The sequence below is a fragment of the Salarias fasciatus genome, chromosome 19 (genome assembly GCF_902148845.1).
Source record: "Salarias fasciatus chromosome 19, fSalaFa1.1, whole genome shotgun sequence".
NCBI lineage: Eukaryota > Metazoa > Chordata > Actinopteri > Blenniiformes > Blenniidae > Salarias > Salarias fasciatus.
Window position 1 is genome coordinate 7,617,761 of NC_043763.1, and position 24,102 is coordinate 7,641,862.

At 44.8% G+C, this 24,102-nt stretch overlaps 1 protein-coding gene across 4 annotated transcripts in view; it reads right to left on the reverse strand.

Moving 5' to 3' along the window:
- cnksr3 (cnksr family member 3) overlaps positions 1 to 24,102 on the reverse strand; it is a 50,061-nt gene that overhangs the window by 19,279 nt on the left and 6,680 nt on the right. For all 4 annotated transcript variants that reach the window (XR_003933512.1, XM_030116127.1, XM_030116126.1 and 1 more), the window contains exons 2-12: positions 15,108 to 15,271; positions 10,407 to 10,609; positions 9,365 to 9,452; positions 5,490 to 5,531; positions 4,348 to 4,467; positions 4,092 to 4,151; positions 3,333 to 3,401; positions 3,102 to 3,248; positions 1,483 to 1,607; positions 873 to 1,060; positions 687 to 773 (exon numbers count right to left, since the gene is read on the reverse strand). Coding sequence is in view for 3 of the 4 variants with exons in the window: in XM_030116127.1 (XP_029971987.1) it covers positions 687 to 773; positions 873 to 1,060; positions 1,483 to 1,607; positions 3,102 to 3,248; positions 3,333 to 3,401; positions 4,092 to 4,151; positions 4,348 to 4,467; positions 5,490 to 5,531; positions 9,365 to 9,452; positions 10,407 to 10,609; positions 15,108 to 15,271 (1,293 nt within the window). In the remaining variant the exon portion in view is untranslated. The remainder of the gene's footprint in view (positions 1 to 686; positions 774 to 872; positions 1,061 to 1,482; positions 1,608 to 3,101; positions 3,249 to 3,332; positions 3,402 to 4,091; positions 4,152 to 4,347; positions 4,468 to 5,489; positions 5,532 to 9,364; positions 9,453 to 10,406; positions 10,610 to 15,107; positions 15,272 to 24,102) is intronic.

Genomic DNA, 24,102 nt, shown 5'->3' on the forward strand with positions numbered 1-24,102 from the left:
AGAAAATACTAACAATATTCACGATCAACATTCTGAGGCCTTAATTCTCATCATCAACATTGGTGCTACTTTCTTCTGTTAGTTTTCATTGACTTTCCTCTCTCTCTAAAAACTTTTCCATTCAAAGGAATGGAAACAAGAAGGTCTAAATGCAGTGACGTTCACACTGGCTGAAGCACACACATCTGTTTAGTGCCTGTAGGCATACATTAGCCTTTAGTAGAATAACGAGATACAGAAGACGGATGTATGAATGGGTAGGATCAACGTTACTTATTATGTGCACTAAGTGGAAAAGACCCTTCTGGAAGGTAGTGAAAAGTTTTCAGGAGAGCTTGAATTTACAATAATGGCACCAACGTGAGGCCACAGTTACCGTGACGTCTGACCAGCAAAAAGTGATCAGATCATTTTTCATGTAAGAGTACAATATGGGATTTTTCTCCCTTATTTTTTAAGTGTGGTTTGGGCCTTCTCTTGGAATACTCAGAGCATGTCCTTTTCGTTGAAATGATAAGAAAAAGTCACAACAAAACTAAATAAGTCCATGGTAAAACTAGTATATTTATATTAAGCGTCTAGTATGTGCATAGTATTTGATAGTATTTGTGTTAAAGAAGTGAACTTTCAGACCAAATATTATTTGCACAATAAACTGCTAAAAGCTGAAGCCTGGTTGTCCGTACCTTTTCTTCCGTGTGCCCAGGGTTTGGCGAAGGGATCGACTATTCCCACACAGGTGTCTGCAGGCATGGACAGAGGCCGGGGCTTCCCTGTAGAAAAGAAGACATTTGGTATGTATCAGTTAAATAGTTTCTGAGCATCTTTATTCACTGTCTGTGGGATATTTCTGCAGAAGAGAAGGCACTGACCACGTGACGGCCTGTGCTCCCTCATCCTGGGCTGGATGACGTTGGCTTCGATGGGGCAGCCCACACTCATCTTGTCATAGTCGGCGACGGTGCAGCGCCTCCTGCTCTCCTGGTCCAGGAAGGAGTTGGGTGACTCAGAGCCCTTCGGTCTTTTACTAATGCTGGAGAAGGTGTCTGTTCTCACCTCTCTGCACGGAGGAACAAATGTTCACAGTCACGACCGGGATGATTTATAACTGGCATTTGTAAGCACATTTGTTTATTTCACAGTAATCAGACTCCAGCTAATAACACGACACACTGAAAACTTCCTATTATCGTCCGTCCAACATTCAAAGCAAAGCCACCACACTCAGTCATCTTCCCGGAGGTGGAGGATGAACTGGTTGTTGCATAAGAGTTGTGGTGGGACTGGTGGGAGCAGAGTGGGAAGACGAGCAGAACAGAAAGTGCAGCGTGTGGGGAAAACTATTTAGCCGGAGCGGAGTCCTGATCCTTCAGCCTCCGTGTTCTCAGTAACGATGTGTGGCAAAGGTTGAAAAACTACGGTTTCAACTTCAACTTTCCGAATCTAAGCGGTGAGATAAACAGCAGTGAGGATGAAGCTCACCGAGGGGTGTATGGCACTGGAGGAGGAGGAGGAATGTACAAGTCCAGGATGGCTGGCTTCTCCTTTTTGGTGGATCCGTTCGCGGAGCTGCAGGGAGACTGGGCTCTGATCAGGGAGGAGTTACTCTACAAACAAAAAACAAAACAGAAGAAAAGCATATTTATGATAAGTTACTTCTAATTTTCAGATTAGGACTGAATCTGAGTTGAGTGGCTCTCCAGATGTGGTGATGCTCTTAGCTTTGCCAGTGTTTTGTGAGGTATGGAAAGATTGTCAGTGAAGTCCAAAATAGCATACGAGACATGTACTCATTCACCACAGCTATGTTTCCCAGAGTTCCAAAAAACATGGTGTCCTTCACTAAATATACATCATTCTGATCAGAGTGAAATGTTGATACAACAGTGTAGCTGTGATATATGGGGGGACGGGGGGGCAAACTAAACACATGATCCGGGGACTTGTGACTCATTCTTTGTCTAAACGCTTCTCCGAGTACAAATTATATAGTATTACAAAGCCTGTGTCACTCATTCCCAAATCAGGGAGTGTAGTTTGTCTCTGTCTGGAGCCAGCTCACACAGATAAACTGAGATGGCGAGCTGTGATAGCCCGGGCTACTTGTTAAAACAAGATGCTGGTGAACATGTTGACATTGGCCACCTTTGTGTTGAGAGCCTCTTTGTTGTCTTAAAAAGCCCACTCCGAGCCGCTATCATCTCATCTTGCCTACTTGGGTGATAAAACAGGCCATGCTTGAGAAGACAATGCCACAGTGTGTATCTGAGACGTCTACAGTGGGATTTTTGCCTCCACGTCTCGGCTGATTAAGCGCCATATGAAGCCTAATGTGTTCACGTGATGGCGATTAATTACATCTGAGTCCCAGGGGAGTCGCTTTACTAGGGCTGTGGTGTATCTAGAAACTTTCGCACATCATTCAACTTTTTCAGAACCGTTTCGACCTGAAAAACAAGTTTGCTCCACAAGGTGGTATACTGAGTCACTCAAGCAAACAAATAAAAGAGTAGATATTGAAATGGATGAAGGTCCTGGCTACCACTCGATTTAATATAAGTGATTTACAGGTTTGTTATATGTCCTCCAAAAAGAGCAGGTAGCAAATGCTGACACATTCAATGTGAGACACTGCTTTTCAGATGACCAAACTAATATCACGAAAAGCTTGCACATCTTACGTCAAATCTGAACTACTGCCGCTATTAACCAGAATCTCGAGCCAAACCTCTGAAAGCCAAGCGAAGGACAGTCGGAGTGACTCACCACGGCCACCCAAACAAAAGTACAGAAGTGCACAGAAGTGATGAGTCACCATTTTCACTGCGCTCCTCTGATGTAGCATCGGCCATTCGTCTCTAATAGCAAACTCAAAACAAGCTCAGCAGACCCAATCACTGCAGGTTTGCAGGGTTATCTGTCAGACGGTGAGATCTGAGGTCTTTGTCTCTTTTGTTTTGCCTGGCGAACGACTCAATGTTGTGCTTTAAAAAAGGGCGGTTCTGTCTGAACCTGCAGCGTTGGAACCAACTCCCTAAAAAGCTGATAATTAGCCGACACTGATTAGATGTGTCGTTCAATCTGAAGGAGGCTGTGTTTACCTGCGGGACCGGGGGCTTCCAGCGCATGTTCTTGAGCGGTGCGGGGGTGAAACCTGTGGTGCCCGTGGGCCTCTTCTTCAGGAGGAGTGCCACGCCTTTTGGGTCCTCTCTCAGTTTGAAAACCAGGTTTTTCAGCTGCCAGCCCACCTAATTCACACACACAGTTTCTATTAGTTTTCAGGGTGTGCGCCTAATTTCTCTATTTGCTTGTGTGTTTGGAAAGACACTCACCACTGTCTGATGGTTCACCTGGATCACCTCGTCGCCAGCGTGGATCTTTCTGGATAAATCGGCAGGTGACTGAAGGGCACAAACAGACAGAGGAAGTCAAAACCAACTCACCATTGTTTATACTCTATTATAGAAGATACAATAAGCTGAAGTCTTTTCATTAAAAGCCACTTCAGTGTGTCTGCATCAAAACAGAAAAACAGGTTAGAACCTCTCAAATTAATCTTCTCTACAAAGACTTATAAAAGGTGTTTTTCCTGTCTGAGCTTTACTTGTTTGCCTGGAAAAATTCTGAACAGATCAAACAAAAATAAACAAACAGAAAATTCAAAAGTGTGAGAAAACGCCTCCCTCTGTGGCTAAATATCAGATCAATTGTTTTTTCATATCACACAGATTTCAAATGAGATCGACTAGTCATCACTGGTGATGATTCAGATTCTGATTCACAATTTGGGACCGGAGGCGTGAGGAACCGACCGGTGGATTAGTCACTGACTGGTTTATCTCAATGTGGAGGAAAGAGGTAGGACTTGTTGTTGCGGAGGCTGTTTACTGGTTAGTGGAGCGTGGAAAGAAAACAATTCCCTGAACAGAAGAGGAACTCTCCACTCCTCCAGATATTGTAACTCTGGAGGAAGAGTGTGAATCTAGGAGGAGGAGGAGGAGGAGGAGAGTCGAGTGTTCTGAAGTCGATATCAGAGAGGTATGCTTAGAAGAGAGTTTGCAGGGGTAATTCAAGTGTGTGGCTGTAATTACATGTTCTGTGGTTCCAGTGATTACATGTAGTCCATCGTAGGTAGACTTGATGTACATTCCCTGTGGGTAAAAAGAGAAAACACCAGATTCAGCAACGGTTTTAGTAAAAAAAAAAAACAGCATTTCTACAGCAAGATGTAAGGAGAACATTTTGGCACGCATCGTAAGGATTCATGTCCAGAAAATCGAAATCAGAGAAAGGAAGTATTAGGTTGAAAAGAGAGAGGGAAAGAGAAAAAAAGACGGGATTCCTCACCAGACCCTCGCCTGGATTGATGTTGGTCAGCTGGACCTCTTCCAAACAGGCGGACTGGCTCATCAGGGGGTCAGACGTGGTCCTAACGGTCTGGTCACAGATGCTGTTCAGAGTCTTTGACTGGGGAAGAAAAACAAAATGCATCTTTCAGTGAAATCAAAAGCACATGACGTCCATCAGGGTTCTTGTCACAAGTGGTGAGCCGAATCCTCTAATGGCATATTATCCCAATCACAGCCTGCAGGGCCATTGTGTCTTCACGAGTTAGAACTAGTCAGCTGCTATTCTAGACGTTCACGAGGAACACCTTATCCCTCATCAGGTAGTTCTGTTGCTCTCTGTGTGCATACCTCCATCTGTATATGTTTACCGGGAGGCTTAATGGTCTTAAAGGGGACCATTAGTGTGTGATTAACTGGATGTACAACACTAAAATAAGTCCTCTGCGCACACTGCTTCTTTGTTCCTCATTTGTTTTCAGGACAAAAACCTTTAAAGTGTCACCATTAGGGGTGTCTGTGCTGCAGCGCATGCTTTTAGTTTTAAACTATAGCCCTGATTTACTCAAGGCCTCTAGGTTTGCAGGGAGATCTGTTGAACACAGACATGGGAACATGCCACCTGTAGCGTGCCACAATTGGTTCTGCATGAGCAGACAATTCACTGCTACTTCAATAGGATCTTAGTGTGTGTGAATACGTATGAGACGAATAAAGGAGCAAACACGCAGAATGAGATGAAAAGCAGGTGAGAGCAGGAAAACACGAGGCAGGTGCACACAAATGGAAAATTCCTCCGAAGCAAAGGAAGCGTCTAAAGCCACGGCAATGTGGACAGCGCTTGGGTTGTCTTTGAGAGCGGGAGACAGACGGCCAGAGGAAGCTCTGTGTCAGCATATGGACTTTGGAGAGTTATCGGCCGCGGGGAACGCTGATTGATGGCTGGGGCGTATTAGATCCGCCTCCTCCACTGGCGATCCTGAAGACATGTCTACTCCACTCGCCCAGAAAATTGACCTTTCTGCCTCAGAGCTGTCACACAAGCCTCAATGTAAATACACGTAAAGGCCCGTCCCTCTGCTTCTGGGTCCCATTAAGTTCCCAACAGAGGTGAAACAAAGAGATAAGATTCAGTATACTTACAACTTCCAGGATCTTCTCCTCCATCTCGTAAACACTGCAATCCTGTAGCAGAGAAGACAGTGAAGACAGATTAGGGCCGTGAACAGTAAACATCCAGTCACAGGAAGTGGTGGTTTTTCAGGAAGATAAAGAGGGAAAAGTATAGGGATTTGTTAGAAAAACGATGTATTGAGAATTCTACATATAGAACCGAGAAAAATGGAGAACAGCCACAAAGAAACAGTTTTTAGTTTAAATTATATGGACACTATAGTAGCATAATGTCCTTTGAGGTTTGGTTTACACTAAAACTTTAACAGCCATACACACACATAAAGTATCTATATACACTCACGGAGAAATATTGTGTAGATAACCAGAGGGGTAAAAACATGTTCAGAAAAAGCCAAGCTTCTTCTAAACCGTCTGTTGGTTTTCTGTAAACACTGACACGCATGTCTGCTTGTGGGTCGACTGGAAGTCGAAAAAGACAATGCCTGTGATCTTGGTCGACTGGGTCAAGGGGCATCAGATACGAAAATTTGCAAAGTCAGCTGGGAAAGTGTTCATCTTCCCCTCCGAAGGTCCCAGCGCTGCCCTCCTGCAGCTGAACTTGACACAGCTGAGGCAACAGCCTCCCCTGACAACTGTGTTGTTGCTGGTGAAAGAGCCCATGGTTAGAGAGGGGTGGGGGTTCACAGTAACTGTGAATGGGGGGTGGGGGGTGGGAGGGTTTAAATGCCTTTTAGTGGAATTGGTTTTAGGCTGCGCCCTAAGGGAAGTCATCCATCAAAACACAGGTGAAACTCTTCTGTGCACACCAGAAAGCCAAAAAGGAAGAAAAAAAAAGAAGACTTAAACAAGTCTCTTGTTTCTCCAGAACCGCTCGCCTTTGTTGAGGCATAATAAAGGGAAAACTGGTGCTGTGGCCTCTTACAGTATTAGTGACGTGCACAGGCATGTGCCATGTACAAAGCCAGCTCTGTTGCTCTTTGTAGATCCATTGTGCAGACAGCGTATGTTGGGGTCGACCAAGTTTTTCCATATTTCCAAAGCTTGCACATTCCACGCTGCTGAAGCAGACCGTGTGTTTTCAATGCACTTGGCTCGTCGTCCTGTTGGTTTGTTTGCACCGACGAGGATTTGCATGGCTGTCTGTGGCCCTGAGCGATGGCTTCACATCAAAGCGGGAAGCAAGTCCCTAAATATCCTTTTCAATCTGTGTTTGACTGTCTGGACTGCCTGTTAGGAGGACTGAGCTGCTTCCTAATGAAGTACGATGCTCGTGTCTTCGCCGTGGTTCTCTGACTGATGGGGGTAAAGTGAGAAATCCAAAGTAAACATCAAGTAGGAAAAATGTTCCATCATAAAAGGTTTCTTTTGACAAAGATTCACCTCAAAATCGTGTTTCCATACAACATATTTTCTATTGCCGGCCAAGAATATATGGTGGTTTCACAAAGAATTCAGCCGTGCTTGCGTAAACAAGCGACCGAACATTTCTTTTTAAAGACTGTTTGGATGACTACACCGCTGACTGAGCCAAGAGGGACAAACTAAAAATACATATTTCAACGTTTAGAAGACGTGAAACAAAACGGTACGATCATGTGCTGCCCACATGAGTTGGCATGTCTCCCATCTGACTTAAACATTTACAGCACTTCATCCCACGGCATCAAATCATGTAAAAACAATATCGGAGGTAATCTATTCAAAGGAATGCAATATCTTTTGTCAGAACCAAAGTGAACGTGGTAGACAGGGGATGGGATCAGAGCTAAGTACTGTGAGAGGCTGAGGGGACCATTCCCTGGGTGTACTGATCCCTCACATTATGGACTTGATCCCACAACCAGTGTGGATCAGATGACTCTCTGTGTGCAGCTCACTGGGCCTTTGATCTGCCACCAGAGCCGATTTGCATGGTCGGGCAATGAAGTGGCTGAAAGAGAGGAGAGCTAGCATTGTGCAGGAACGCAGAGCGACAACAGGAGAAGGTAGGTGAGGCCTGCAGGACTTCAGGCCTGTCGATGTGACATCCTGAGGATCAACATGTGTCGGCTGTGATAGACTGAATGTCGGGTTTGAGCCCACACAATGGAATCTGCTTTTCCAGTCAATGCGGGGAGAAATAAACTTCATGTGTTGTTCAACAGTTCAGGAATGGGAACAAAAGACACGGGGGATCAATCAAAATCATGATCTCTTAAAAAGAATGAACCCCACACGGACGGGTCGGCCAAGATGGGTACGCATTCAGCTTTACGGCCGTGTGTCGACACACAGGCCTCATTCAGGCAGAGCACATAAATTGTGCGATCTAAAAAGACTTCTTGGCTGAAGTTCACGAGCGGCCTGTGCAAACCGCACGCCGTCCTCCACCGTCGTAAAACTAATCACTGTGGCAGTCCCCGGCGCAACCTGGCTTTATTAACCTGCGCTTTGCATGCCGGCCGGCAACTTTATGGAAAACAAAGGAGGAGTACAGTTTTCACTGCACAAAAGTGGCATGACTTGAGTTTTTTATACACCCTTCCGGGTTTGTGAAAACTGGTTCAACACTAAGTGACGAGGTTCATCTCTGCTTCAGCTGGGGGAGAAGGCTAATCGCTCTGACTCTTTCACCACCCGTCAGGAGTTTATCCTGCACCACAACCTTGCCCCCCCACACCCCCCATCACCGCCCCCTCACATGGCAGTGTGGGAAAACATACACCCCTCCGCCTCTGGTAGATGACCATGACCGAGGCACCCACAGTAAATCACCAGAGGCGCTGAAATCCCAGACTCTGCTGAGGAAATGGGCACTCTGGGAAAGTAATTCATTTTGATGCAATAACCCACTAAAAATGACACCTGTAGTCTCAGTAGCCACTTTCACCGTGCTGTGGAAAGTGAGCTGTTTTTTTTTTTTTTTCTTTATTGGACACAATGCCCATCATAAACACTTAAGGAGGGAGAGACTGTTCATGTGAGTTAATGAGACTGAAGCCGGACAGAAAGGAGACTGGCCAGCCGTCATGTGAAGAACTGGATGAATGAAGGCGACAGAAGCAGCCTGATGAACGGCTTCATGATGCAACGCTGGAGCAAGACTTGAGTATTCCTAAAAGCAGGTCAGTTTATTCATACTTAAGTAGAGTTTACACCAAGTATTTATCTGTAAGTTTCAAAATTTTGAATTGATATTTCTAAACAATTTCAATTAAGATTTGAAGCTTTTGGTCCAATTGTTGGATCTAATAGTTTCATTCTTTTGAAGGAGATTATTCCTGCTTATTCCATGTTAACCGTTAGTCCTCTTTCTGGTACTCTGGTCCAACTCCTCACCCCTGAATCAAACAACACGCAGGAACTGCTTTTCAGACAGTTCGCTCTCCCACCATGAACCTCTTGGAGATGCAGAAACAGGAACCACATGGCTGAGGGACGACAGCAGCCTGGGGATTGTTGGCAGCCGCCTTTAAAAAGAACACTAGCGGCTTTTTTTTCCATAAAACCGGTAAACACAAAAGCGACGTTTACTATTAAACGTCCCCGCACCGAAGGGGTCCGCTCATTAGCCAGCATGAGGGGGGGGGGGGGGGGGGGGGGGGGGGGGAGAAAAAAATCTCCTCGGAAAAACACTTGTGTTTGCAATAATGTGCTCAGACTGCTGGCTTTAGGCGCACACAGGATCATGGCTGCCAGACCACATTTCCCATAACGCTCCTCTTCTACACTCGTCTGTGCCTGCGAGTTGTGCTCAGTGGAAAAAGCGTTTGTGTGTGTGTGTGTGTGTGTGTGTGTGTGTGTGTGTGTGTGTGTGTGTGTGTGTGTGTGTGTGTGTGTGTGTGGTGTGTCTGTGTGTGTGTTAGCTACACGTGCGCTGTGGAGCTAACTGGCGCGCCGACCTGTTGAACTGTGGTGGTGAGCTCCAGGCACAGCTGAATGATCTTGTTCTTGGTGGCTGTGAAGTCGCTGATCCCTGTAAGAGGCGTCCTGCGAGCAGACAAAGGGAGAAAGAGAGAAGATTGGAAACGGAGCGGCGCGCCGCAGAGCTCGCCACTTGTTCAAATTACTGTGTTTGGCTGAGTGGACACGGGCAGATCTGGTTGGAACTAAAGAATGCCGATCTTCCGGTGCCGTTTTATTTCATTTTTCATACTTCTCTGTATCTGTTACAAACACTGATGATCTCTAGTGGGTGATTATACTGGATTAGAAAAAAAAAAAAAAACAGCAGACTGCGAGCATAAGGAGAACATTTCTTGAAATTGAAGTTTGATACATTTTGATTTTAATATTTCTCAACACAACATTCTCTCAATTTTGTCCTTACCATGAACCTATGGGAAAAGTTTTTACTCACTGAATAAGTGATTATTTAATTAAGCATGTTTAGATGTTGAAAACCTAAAATAAATTAAATTAAGCTATTATTATTAAACTCTGAGGAGCTCCGATTACGTTCCTCTGATGAAAGTGAGGAAATAGTTGTTATTTATGCTTTCATTTTGATTTATCAGATCTTTTTTGTTGGCGTGACCAAGTACAACAACTGTACAACAGCAGTCAAACATATCAAGAAAAGCTGAAAATGTGAAAGAGTGATTAAGATCACGATATAACATGAGTATTTTCATATATCATGGCAATAATAGTAATAAATATTCATAAAATAACATCAAAAACTGAAGTTTTGTGATACAATCCAGCTTTCTGTTGTGTTTCTGCTGTTGCAGCATTATGCTCTGAATTGGACAATCCCAGTAAACATTCGTGTTGAAGATTTATACCCCACTATCACAAACATAAAAATCCATATATCAAGTCTGGTCAAATTGCTTATGAATGTTTAACTCGTGACACGTGCTGCTGTGTACAGACTCAGTTTAACCAGTTACACTGGCTGTATCGTGCTACATTTTACACGTCGGCGTGTGGCGTTATCACCTGTCGAGCCAGGCCAGGAGGCTCTTTGCCGCGCCGATCAGCTCCACCACGGACGTGAGGAAGTCGTTGGGCGGCTTGCGTGAGGTGCTTCCGTCGTACGCGGGGCTCTTCCTGCGGTCGGCCGTGGCCATGTGGAGGCTGTTGGTCGCAGCCCTCATCCTCACAACCAGAGTCTTCAGGTTGTCTGTCTCGACTCCGTAGTTCTGAAACCGTCCATAAAGATACAACAGATAAGAATGGAGGAAGAAAAAAAAAATCCCACACAACAAACTATAAAAGAAATGTCTTGACCTGGAAGGGATGTGGTTGAAAAACTTGTTGCTTCCTGTCCAAATGAACAGCTCTAATCATTTTCCTGACAGATATAATTGAAGTGCGCTTCTTTCTGAGGACATGACGGGCGTGAAATTCCCCCTCCAGACTCAGGATTGTTTCTTGTGCGTGCAACTGGAGCGCGCACGTGCCATCACCTGAATCCTATCAAGCGGAGCAAAGCCGACATTCCTGAGTCCATGTTGCTTCCTGCTTTTGCATTCCTTTTGTTTATTTAGGTTTTCCACATCAGTAGTCATGCGCGGCGTTCGCAAAGGTCACGGAGTACAGTGCAGCTGCAACAGGGTGCGTGCATCATCCTTGAGGATAAGGAGAAACTAACTCGTTTTCAAGTCTGCAGAGTCCTCGCTTATAAAAAAATAAGATTGCAGTAATGCTATAGGTGAGCTGAAGGAAGGCAGCCTGGTGAATATCAGCTTACAGGGCCGTCGCATCTCTGCCAGCAATGCTGCTCTATGCATGACGTGCCAGTAGCTAAATATGCTTCGGAAAAGAGTAAAAGAGCACGTGTCTGGCAACCGAAGAGGAGATCTGCAAGTGGTTAGTGTTTCCTTTTATTCCACTGCTGTTCTCCAATATGTGCTCAAATAAAAAAAAAAAGAAAAAGAAACAGAAAACATTTCAGTTTTAACAGAAACTTTGGGATAATTGGAGGAGTCAGACAGGAGCTGCAGGCAGCACCACTTGAAGTGCTGAAACACGGTTAAAAACACGTAAAAATCACACATCCAGAGTGAAATGATAGCACTTAAACATCTCCCCTGGCTTTGTCATTAGCAGGCTAATCACACTCTGACTGGCCCACAGATGTCCAGAAAGCTTTTGTCCCACTTGGCCGGTGGAGCAAGAAACAGTGGTGGAGCAAAATCTGCTGCTTCAATAACATACAGTTTCTCTGTGTTCAGTCCGTTTTTACAGGCACGGCGTTCATCTGGAATCAGATTTTGTCTGCGTTAGATGTAGCTGGGACTCTTTGAAGATTCCAGTGCAGTACACTGCCGCAAGAGTCCTCAGGAGAAACGGCTAAAATAACACAGCACTTCCTCCTCACGCCTGGGATCTTATGGATCCAACGTCTCTATAAAAGTTACAAATGTCTTCAGCCAGGACGTGCAGCGTGCCATCGAAGGTTAAGTGTTACATGATACAATCCCCTCGAGGAATAATAAACGAAGACATTCAGAGCAGCGATGCAGCCCATTATGAAGATAATGTGTAATACGCTGTACACTCCGTGCTGACTGGCTTCAGCCAGTGCTTGTGGGTATCAGAAGGTGGTGGTCTCCGCCTGGGACGCTGGAGCACACACGAAGAAGAGTCAGGTTTCAGCAGCAAGTCTGCAGAAGCCATCAAGGAGAGGAGTCAAATAAAATTAATTAAAAGGGTTTTTTTTTTCCTTCTTCTTCTTCTTCTGTCCCACGACGGCAGTTTGGCCTTGGTGTAGCGTTCGGGTGGAGGGAAAGCATGAGTATGAATGTCTCCTTCAGGGCTGTGTGGGCTGAGTGTTTGGCCGTCAGTCAACTTGATGTAGGTTTGCAAGCTGCTAATAGGTCTTCGCTGCATGATAAGGCTAAACTTTAAGGTTTCGTGCACATGCAGAAACACTTAAAAATCAAGAGCAAAGCTGAGGAATGACAACAATGAATGTGGCTGCGCAGACAGGAAGTCTCTGACCGCACAGTAAATAAAAGGGCAGATAAAGGCGGGTGGAGTGTGACAGAGGGGGGTTTGGGTGCTGGTGTTTCCGTCAGTAGCAATGACCCCGCTTCAGTAAAAGCTAATTGAATTGGGGGCCCCGTTTCCTCCCAGGGGACTTGTGGAAGGCTGAGGCCTCATTCTTAATGAGGAAATCCCAAACGGACAAAAAACATTTAGCTGGACCGCTGCAACCAGAGGTGAAAGGTCCAGGAGTCTTGAAAGTAAAGAGGCATGGTTACTGTACACTGTGTCAACAGGTTGTAATTCACTGCAGAGGGAACCTAAAATTTCACCACTTCAGTGACAACGCTTCTCAGAGTGAGCAAGAGTCTGGGCCTGATTACTGTGATAGTAAAAATAAAGAGGATACGGTCGGATGGATGCAGCATGTGGTGCAAATTCTATGTTGAGTAAATCTATCAAAACAAAGAAAGCAACATACATGTGCCAAGTGTTTCCATATGTCTGCTACACTGCTGACATGCACTGAATACGGCAGATTGATGAGGACAGGTTGCTTCTCTTTGGCTTTTTTTTTAAAGTTTTTTTGAATAATAAGGTAAAAAGCCAAAGTATGGGGATGGAGGAATACGTATGCCTTGACTTGGACTACATAATATTGAACAGAGTTAGATTGCAAAGTGTGGATCAAAATAAATATACCAATTTAAGAAAAGAGACTATGATTTAATCTAATACATGGCTGAAGAAAGATAAAAAAAAAACTTTAGACAGGTTTTAATCTTTAAAATTAAAAGCCCGTCTGCTTTACTCTCCTAACGACTGCACCTTTGTAATTTATAAAGAAAGCTTTACTTCAACTCTGCCACTCCAGATAACAGGCACCTATTTCCCAGAAAAGGTGAATGATAAGAACGTAAAAGGTGTGGTTGCATCTGGATTTCAAATGTACAGTGTAATATTTCTATATTTTTTTTTAATATCTAAAAAGGTAATAAAAGAATACAGCATCAAGGTTTAGCTGGTGTCCCTGCAAGCACTGGTCCATCCAATCTGCTCTGAGTCCAGTTTCTTAGTAAATAATTACAAATATATTCAAACTGGTAAAGCAAAAATGCCAAATTTGACATACTTCACATTTAAGGACAGCTGGTCTAACAAGATTATTCTGAAGCACTTCCAGAGGTTACAACACTGCTGTTTGATGCTCATGCCGTTTGCCTGCACGCAGTCAGATTAGGCCTCATGGATCAGAGGATATCCTTTTCAAACTCGTAAATCACAAAAAAAGTGTTTATTTAGCATCTTTCTCCCTTTAAGTAGGGTCGTCACAGCACATTGTCAAACATTGATTGGCATTTACGATTAAAGCGTTTCCTGCCATAACCAGGATTCAAACCGCAAGTCTTAACCTGATGCACGTTTCTGACAACAACGTGAGACAAAAAAACAGCAGATCTAAACCAATGTGGCCTTGAGAGTGGAATCCGACTGATGAAGCAAAGAATCGAACCTTTAACTTCTCTTTGGGGTGAAAATAACCCTGCCACAAACGATTAACGTAAAGCATTTTCAGGGAGCACAAAGGCAGAAATGCTGACGCTGATCAAAACGCAGGGACTATAATCTGAGGCTTTTATGGCGCAGGAAGTGATAAAACTTCCAAATCGATCCCATCTGCTGGAAAACCTGGTTCTCCTTCACTCTTCTCCTGCCGGCAGTTTCAAGGCAGACGCATTTTTGTCGGAGGTTCTTCTGGAAGCTGTGATGATGGACAGCGGGTGAACTCTCTCCCAAAGTGACTAATAGGATCCAAACTCTTGAAACAAAGAGGGAGGAGGCTGTGGGAGGAACAATGAACCCAACTGTTTGATAGTTCTATTGTTTATCTACATTTGGGACCAAAAAAAAATGAACACAGCTGAATGTATTTGATGAGTGCAAAGAGAAAAAAGCTGCTTATCTATAAAGAGGGTCAAACAGCCACTCCTCTCTTCGCCATAACTACAATTAACTACGTATAATAATCACCTACAGCTTCAAACTGCCAAAAAGAGCCCGAGGCGCCTCTGGGCCAATCGTTCCTCCTCCTCTGAGTGATACCGCTGTTGCTCAGCGTCCCCGGGTCGCTTCATGTGCCGCGGTGCCTCCACACCCCGCTGAGCTGTGTGGGAAATTATGAGCCCTTCTGCATCGCCGACTCCTTTAGCTGCCGAACCAGAAACTGTGGCTGGGTTTTAAAGGGAATGTGGACACTGAGCGGAGGAGGGGGAGGGTCAGTGACCGCAGGGACGTCGCTACAAAGCCTTCCTGGAGGATCTTGTGTTGCTTTCCAGCGGCCTCGGACCTCCAAGTTCCGACTTGTTTTCTGGTGCTGCATAACAGGAGTTATAAGAGACCCGTTCCCTTTTGATCTGTATTTCGAGGGTTCACTTGGAGTAGCTTCAAGGGCCTTGAGTTTTAACAGGAACATTTTTTTAACCATTTCAGTGACTTGTACATACAATTATAAAGTGGAAATCGAGGCTGGGGGATGATCAGCACACCCATACAACTATAGAAACGTTTTTCAAACTTAATGTCCATACATTTTCAGATTTTTAAGCATCCATCCATTCATCAACGTACGTTCATTCAACGTATTTAATCAAGTATGGGCTTGGAGTGATCTATAAGTTGGATTTTTCAGGGACACTTGATTCTACTGACCAGAGCACAGAGCAGGTCGACGGCCTCCAGCACCAGCTCCTGGTGTCCGATCCTGGCCACGCCGAGCTCCTCCAGGTCTTGATGTGTGATCTTTAGCAGCTGCTCCCCGCTGATTTTCTCCCGTTCAAAGTTGCTGACGTACTGCTGCAAACTGTCATCCAAACCTGGACACACACACACATACACACACGCACAAGGGTAAGAGAAAGCAGAATCTTAAAATAGCTTCTTTACCTCGGTGCAAAGCAAAAAAAGCAGTGCTGCTCGGTATTGTGAGGTTTATTAGCATGTGTGTGTGCAAAGTGCAGATAAGGAACAGGTGGGACAGCTATCTCTGCTAGATAAACACAGTATAAACAGAGAAACGGTTAAGACCTGCGAGTCTGTTGGGATGGTTAAACAATGGATTGCTATATTTGTGCATTTGTGTGTGCGCACACGGGTAACGTATGTGGGTGTGGGTGTTTGTAATAAACGTGCCAGTGTTCGGGGCGTCCCCCACCTCGCAAGCTATTTGCAGCTCCAATAACAAATGAGTGGGACCGTTACACCGCCAACTGCTGCGGTCAGTGAACGCACCAGGAAGCGGGTCACACAATGCACTGTAAATTATGGAGCCCCGCAAATTCTGATGTTTCTTATACTCCGCGTGTTACACCATCCTCTTCCTGTGCATGCGGCGTTTCTCATGGTCGCTAACGCTGTATATGCTGAGAAAACAAAAGGGGGAAAAAATGAGCCTGTGTGTGTGTGTTTGTCTAGCTCAGGGCGTGGAGGCAAACACCAAGTCTCTCCCCATCAAAGAACGTACAGAGAGGGGGCAGCTGCAGCTACATGGCCCTGTGCCCTGCATGGCTAACAGACCTGTCAGCTGCAAGACACCCCGACTCTTTCAGATCACGCCACACACACACACAACTCCTCAGTATATCCACTTTCAGCATGACATTAAACTGGAAAACGCCACAAGGCATCACGGGTGTGTTCTATAGGTTATAATTAAGTCTTTTTTTTCAAATGGCACATCATATTTTTATGGCTGTGACACAGTCTGTGCTGTTTGCTTTAAAGAAAGACAAAGATACTTGTGTGTAGATGCGATGTGGTAGTCAATTCTGCCCGAACAAGACTACACTGAATGTATCAGACATTGTTTACTTTAAATGACCTGAAAAAACACATCTTCTCTCGGTGATCCAGGTGTTTTTCTTGCAAAATTTCAAAACAGGTTTGTGTGATTCATATTCAAACGCTGTCGTCTTTGTCTTTGGGCTCTTCACAACAGGTGAGGAGTGGGCGGGATAAGTTGTAAAACTGTTGCGGGAACATACTTTCATTCGACAGTCACAGTTTAACGTCACGTGAATCACAATCCGGTGACTCAGACACGTGCACCTGCAACAGGTAAATATGGCGATTGGGTGTCAACCATCGGAAGTTGTTTTTCTTTATGTTGTTACTTCACGCTTCAAAATGCACAGTATTTTTTGTTACTATTCTTGAGCAGAGATTGGAGTCTGTGCACACTTTTTACTATAACTCCCTACTTCAGGAACTTTGATGATTTTAGTAGGACGCTTGAATGCAATTACTTTTATGTCTCATTTCGACACACTTGCTTAGCCTGAAAGTTACAAAAGGAGACATTATCCACAATTATCCTTAAAAAAAGTCCACTCGGTGAGGCAACATAACAATAAAGGCGCATTTACACAACGTTTCAAGTGAAAACACTGTTTTTTGCATTTTCATTTCAGAAAGTTTTGCCTTCACACAGAAACATTTCAAAACATAAAGCTGTGTATGTGATCCTAAATTAGAATGAGTTTGACATAAATGCTTTCAGAGAAATAGCCAAAGTTCTTGAGAATGTTTGAAAGAACAAATTTGTATATTTTGAGTCTTCACAGTGGAAAATATGTACCATTAAAAACTCATAATGGCATCAAAACTCATTGATGACAGTATTTTCAATCCTTGGTGAAATACAGAGTATGTGTGAGAGCGAGTTATCACCAACTTATGAAAGAGGAAAGCCATCAGGACGTGTTAACCATTAGCCCTCACACAAGTCAAGTCCAGTTAGGCTCGTGACATTTTTCTCATTCTTTGGTATGCTAATTGTTCGGCAGGTCTTCAGAGAATTTTCAGCTTAACCCCCGACTGGCCGGGGTTCAGCGGGGGAATTCACTTCGGATTGCAAGAGAGGGGCCGAGAGCTGGCCTGAGCCCACAAGCACATGAACGCAAGCCAAATACAAACACTGGGCAAGTCACTTAATGCGATTAGACGAAAACAAAGACTTAGGATTTGGAAAGGTGGGGGGGGGAAAGTTTCTCCTTCCTGCTGGGTTAAAAAGGCATTTCCTGTGGAATTGTGCCACCATCCATCTTTACCACCAGTGAGGGAAAGTTGTGGTTTAAGCTACAATGGAGACTTGGAGGGACTTCAATTGTGTGAGGTTTGTTTTATAAGCTTGATTGTTGAAAACCCACAAAACATGTTCTAATCTGAGGGACATATTATTAACCAGTCTGGACAGAACTGGTGGGAGGACTGTCTGCGCCTGGTAATTGATGAATAACAGCCTGTCCTCTCCTTTAGGCGATTTTCACTTTCATTCAAAGGTTTCCTCCTTTTCTAGATTATCTCTGATCCTGATGTCCGACATCAGAGTTGACCGTTTCACTCCAGGCTGATCTACGTTTAGCTTTGAAGAACAACAATCGCTTGATTGTCAGTGGATGGATCTCACACTTGTAAACACCTACTGAATGACAGGAGGCTCAACGTGCACTGCAGAGTGAAACGCTGTACCCTCCCACAAACCTCAGGGGACCAGAGGGGAACAGACCAATTGGTCCCTCTGGACCCAACTACTGACACCTTCTGAATAAAAAAAAAAAAGAGGGTATCCTTACAGTGCGGCTTATAAAACATTTATTGCACCCCGATCAATAGCTGCCAGGGTGTGTGCATGTGTGTGTGTGGGACTATCAATTTTCATTAAGGGCAGAGAAACCAGTAAAAGAGATAGAGTGTCGCGTTGTTGTGAATTGAGTGGAGGGAAGGGGAGAACGAGGGGAGGCCTGCGTGAATGCTTTTCAAAAGCCCGTGCAGGATGAAACGCTTTGGAGTTTTATGGTCTCTGTGAACCGCTTGGCAAATGTCCTCAGACCAGAGCAAGTGGGTGTAGCTGTGAAGCGGAGGCGCAGGCACGCAGCACCGATCTCAGCTGCACCGTCAGCAAGCTGGAAAAACTTTTATTGGCCCCAATAAGTTTATTCTGATTACAAGTTTGCCGAGAGCAATCTGAGGTTCAGTGTCAATTAAAGTGATAAACTGTACTTTTATGACATAAATTAAATAGCAGTTATCAATCATGTAGATGAATTTCGCTGAGCAGTTCCTACAGTCTAAATAAACTGTTCAATACATAATGAGAAACCATTTAAAACGGACTGTTTTAACACTGACAACTACTGAATCTTAATTTTAGTAGGGATAGGTAATTAGAGGATATATTAACAGGCCTAATAAATCATTTCACAAATACAAATTATAGCATTTTTTGTATTTAGAAATGGTGACAAATTACTCACTCTCTGTCATAATTTATACCAATGTTCTCTAATGGCCTAGTGTAAGCTTCTCTGTCAATACAAATGGCCGAATGCTGTGCAGACGCCATCGTTGTGGACGTTTTGAAGTTCTGCGTTGAGGATGTATGTGCTGTAAAGTCATGAGACGGCAGCTCGTTGGTGGAGTGTTTGCTCATTCGGTACGAGATGCAAACATCTAAAGCACACAGCTGTCCAGCATCAAGGTTTGAGGAGCACTGCTTTAACACGAACACACCCATAGACTGATTGCGGAAAAGAAAATGCAACGCCAGATAGCTCCATGCACACCCCGTGATTTTCTTTCTTCTCCAAAGATGAAGGCATTCCTGATCCAATTGCACAGACTTATCAAGTCCTTGATCTCACTCTTTTGAGAAGCCATATGAAAATCCTGGATCTGTAAGTATTTCGCTGCTTGCTTCTTGGTCTGTTGCAGAGCGTACTAGAAGGAATCAGTACATCTCTAAATGCATCTGTTGTCCAGTTGTGGGGTCCGTCTTACCACCCACCCTCTTAATTACAGTAAACAGTAATTCCGTGCCGCACAGGTTACCAACACAACCATTTGAGAAGGCATAAATACGCTCAAGCTGGGATATTTCTGGACAGCTAGACAAGCAAAAAATGGACAATCTGGACAACACAAATGGAAGTGGACCCTGCTGGATGCCTTCAAGCCCCTGCAGCCTACACAAAGGCTGTGTAAGCATGCATTTTTGGCAATGTAAACACGATATTTCCACTCGCAAATGTCGGGTTATTCTTGTAATTATCTCAACAATCTATACAGAACTCAAGCAGACTGGCTTAACACAGTGGCTTTAACACAGAAAATATAAAATACAGGATAAAGTTGAGTTTGTGCAACTCATTACAAAAGCAACAAAACAGGTGAGAACAAGAAGTTGTTAAATGGGTTTTGCGTTGCGTTTTCAGGAAACACATTTCACTTTTTAATCTGTTATTGCCTTTGCATGCTTTCGGTTACCAACACTTGGTTCTCAGGGGTTTGATTACACCAGCAAAAGAGTGAACAGTCTTTCACCTCCAAGAGAAAGAACCAAACAAGCTCCCTCCCCCATCTTTCAACCCCTCCCTGTGCTCCCAGTGGGAGCTGTAGCCACCCTGTAACACACACACAAACACACACACACTCAGACAGACAAGGGCTGATGCAAACAGGGACACACACAAACCAATATCCCCACTGGGGTGGCCACTGGGAGGGCTACTGGGTGTAGAATAGCAAAGCCACTGTAACTGCACTGTCTTTATTTGTCGGTCCGGCCTCCGAACCTGTGGGGAACGGTCAGGAATTTGACGCATTGTTCTCCACTGAGCAGCCCCATTGTGGGAACTTGCAGCACTCTGGCACAATGGTCTCTGGTCAGACCAGGCCGTGCTGTAATTAAAAAGGAAAGAAAAAGCTTCTCTCGGCGACTGCTAAGCTATCCTCTAATGCATGACTTCACAGGAAAACAACAATGCCTGTACACACAGTGGGAGCAGGGCACAGGAGTTGCACAATGACGCTCCACATCTCGTCGTCATGCCCGTTATGTCCGCATCTGTGGACTGTATAGAAACTGCCTTTATAGGGCACAGGACACAGTTTAGAAGCCGGCTGAAGACCTCCAAAACAGGTGCAAAGATCTGGAATGCTGCTTCACATTTCAAGCTGGAGGCATCATCTGAAGTTGGGTTTGTTGTGGTGCTCAGACATTTCAAGATAACAGTTTTTCTACTATCTCTTCCTCTCATTGCTTCCTCAAACACTGTTTTACCTCACGTACACTAATCTCAAACCCAGACAAGCTGTGAGACGTCCTGAGAGGGCTTCCTACATGAGTGAAGAAGCAGCTGAGGCTGGTCCCTCCACGCCAAGACAAAAGCAGCCCTGTCTCTAACGGGATGATGGATGGTGACTGATGAGAGATGAGGGGTCACAGTTCATGGGGCTGAGGCACATCAGCCAGGGTGAGTGCCAGCCCTCAGGTTCAGTTTAACCGCCCCAGTGACATGGCTGGTACCTCGTCAGATTTCGAAGTCTGAATATGCCGGAGGGGGCTGGGAGGCTGGACAGCTCAGTTAATATTGACTGGAGTGAGTAGAGGTAAAGGTCAGGTCTTGGGGTGCCGCAGGTCAGAGTTGAGGAACGTCAAGAGGTTATGAGAGGCTACAGCAGGGCCTGATATATGATGACTTTTGGTCAGAAGACATAGGAAAAACAAGACAGAGCAAGAGAAACGACAAAAAAAAAGAGAATCTTTGTAAGCCTGCAGCAGCCAGCAGAGATGTTGCTCGAGGTGAGGGTGTGGAAAAATGAATCTGAAAAACAGGTTTAAATGTGTTGATGAGTTTACACCTGAAACATTGGATTTTTTTTTTCTTTCTGTTCAGGGAACTTCTGAATGCAGTTTTTCAAAAACCTTTTGTCATGATTTGGCAGAATTCTCACGAAATGAGTACCATTTAGTAGAAACAACCGGCGTATCAGTTTAGCTAGCTTCAACCCCAATGGATTTGATATCCCATAGTCCTCTAAAGCTCAGCAAGAGCCCCCCCCCCCAAAAAAAAAAAACAAACAAAACAAACAAAAAAAAAAACACAAAGAGGAAAGTCGAGTTGAAATTTTCAGTGTGATGGAAATGAAGTACTGGTTCACCTGCTCATCTACATTCCAGTGTTATCAGCAATTCTTCAGCAGTTGTGTAAACCGGCCTTATGTAAAAAACACAGTTTTAACTTGTAACTGATAGACACACACGACACATCCCAGTGTACAACAGTGTGAGATCAGTTTTTCACTTTTATTGAGAGTAAAATCTTCAATTTATTATGAAATTTGCAACTTCTTGTACTGTCTCAACAATTCACCTAAATAAATAATCAGATATGTACTCCCCAAACACATTCATCCAAATATAGTTGCATTGTATATTTGATTAATTCATATGAAGATGATTTGCTACTACATCTAAGTATAGTTTTCTAGGTCCGAGCTTACAGTAAAAACCTGCTCATAAATCAGTCATCGTTCCTGAAAATACATCAGTGTCTGCAGGTAAGTGTAGGGTTTGAGGCCAACATAAATACTCATCACTCTCCAGTCAGTTGGTCGCCTGGCCTACGCTGCAGCTCGTTACCACTTGCATAAACAATCACTAAAGAAAGCAACAAAGACCTCAAAAATGCCTCAGTCCCCCCCTCCTCCTCCTCTCCACTGTCTCTCTTATCCCTCCACCCACCACACATTAAATCTTTCCTGACCCCTCCATCAGTCATATTGTTGTGGTTCCGGCAGTGGCCGCGTATCCCAAGATAGTCGCAGTCCTAGCGTCTTCAAAGTGCTTAGCTCAAAACACAATGGTTAATTCACGAGCTTGAGAAGGCTTTAACGTTTTCCAGTTTTAAACACAAATTAATAAGGACGCTCACCCTCTGCGGCCTGAGAGTCACTGCTGACTGCTTTTGTGTCAACAGGACTTCAAAAGAGTTCATTTTGTTACAACCTATACATCACTGCCTTTAGAAAAACTGTAATTAAAGGCTTTTTGTGCTTTCTAAAATGATACAGACGGATGGAAAGAAGTGGGAAAACAAAAACAAGATACAAAAACCAAAAATGATTTTGTTTATCCCTTTAAAGGGTGACATTTTGTAGTAATATTAAACATGGGTTCAAAGTTAGAGTCAAAAGACGCAAACGAGTTTTTAAGGGAAAACTGGGAAGTCGGTTAGTTCCCGTCACATGTGTGGCGTATGATCAGGGTGGCCCTGCATGCTGATTACAGACCAATTTACCAGCACCATAATAGCTGCCTATGGAAACCACAATAAAGATGAACAAGGTTTTGGGGAAGGAAATGATCCTCACTCAACTCGTCTGCCATGGGAACTGTGCACGTCGTGCTCGTATCGCCGCATGTGGGCATATTTTACAACAGAGCCAAGTTTAGCGTTGTGCCCATTGTGATATTTTTTGTTTTATGACGGTGCTTTATTAAGGTTTCATTAAAAGCAGACGAGACGGACGGACAGAAACACACCTTTTAATTAAACTGGACATGGCTGCATATTGCCCTGGTGGCTGGAATGGTTAAACGTAGCGCTCGCTAGATTCCTAATGTGGATCCCCATAAGTATCTTTGGATAAGAACCTGCTAATTGCCATAAATCTCCCAGAGGGTAAATCTCCCCCCCCTCAAATCTTGTTACAAAGCCTGGCTGAAAAAGCAGAAAGAAGGACTCTGATGCCAAGCTGAGCAGAGGATTTGCTCGATCAAACCCGACAGCGGGTCCCATCTCTGGCCTTGGCACAGTGACAGTCCCTTCGCCAGCCTCCTGGCCTGTCCACACGCAAATGTGAGCCTGCTTTTTATCCACGGCTAACAACCACCCCCCCCCCCCCCCCCCCCCCCCCCCCCCCCCCCCCCCCCCCCATCGCCTCTGGAGCATTTTGCTGCGGCAGTGCAAAAAAGTGCCGCTGGTGGTCCCCCCCCCCCCCCCCCCCCCCACCCCCACCCCACCCCCCAGCCAGTCACAATGACTGTAAACAAGATCAGACGTAGGGTGTAACTAAAATTAAGGTTTCCATAGAGACAGGGGAAATGGAGAGAGGTTGGGGATAATGGCGAGGGTGTGCGGAGGCGCCGCCGTGTGAGGCAAAGAGGGGGAGTCGGGCACAATTTACAGCTGACTTGTGAACCTTTCAGAGGAGGAGGAGTAGATGAGGTCAAGAAGACCAAAAGCGTAATTGAAAGTGACAGAAAACATACGGAGGAAGACAACGTCATAGAAGAGACGTCGATGAGAGTCCAGGTGTCACTGGCTTTCCCCTAAAAGTCCCTAACGACTACGATTCTCCTAATGCGTCAAAGACAAGCATCTGAATGAATTATGCAACAGAACGAGACAGCCGACAGGCCGCGGGGCAGCTGATCCTGTTCCCACTTCTGCCAGGGGGGTGAGGGTGGCGGAGGGTGAGTCATTATCAATAAAGCTGAATGACAGTGTGTCACCCACAGGCCAGGACAGGGTACCTCTGACGCACACGGCGCGTTGCGTCGCAGTCGCACCGCACACCTTCTGGTTTCTGCGATCCAGCTCCCAAAAGCCGATGATGGAGTCTTCATAAAACACATAATCGCACACATGGCTGTGTTTTCCCAACACAAAAGCTGCACAACGCCCATTTGCAGGTGAGGTTTGTTTACAGTATTCCCGGCACCTGTTGTGGGTCTCCCTCACAGCCACGACAGATTAAGGCTGAGACAGTTGTGTCGCGTTAGATGACGGAAGTTAATATAGCTAATAGGATGTCACACATGAAGGTGAAGGGCAGGTGACACAGTTTTTCTCCGCTGTCTGCT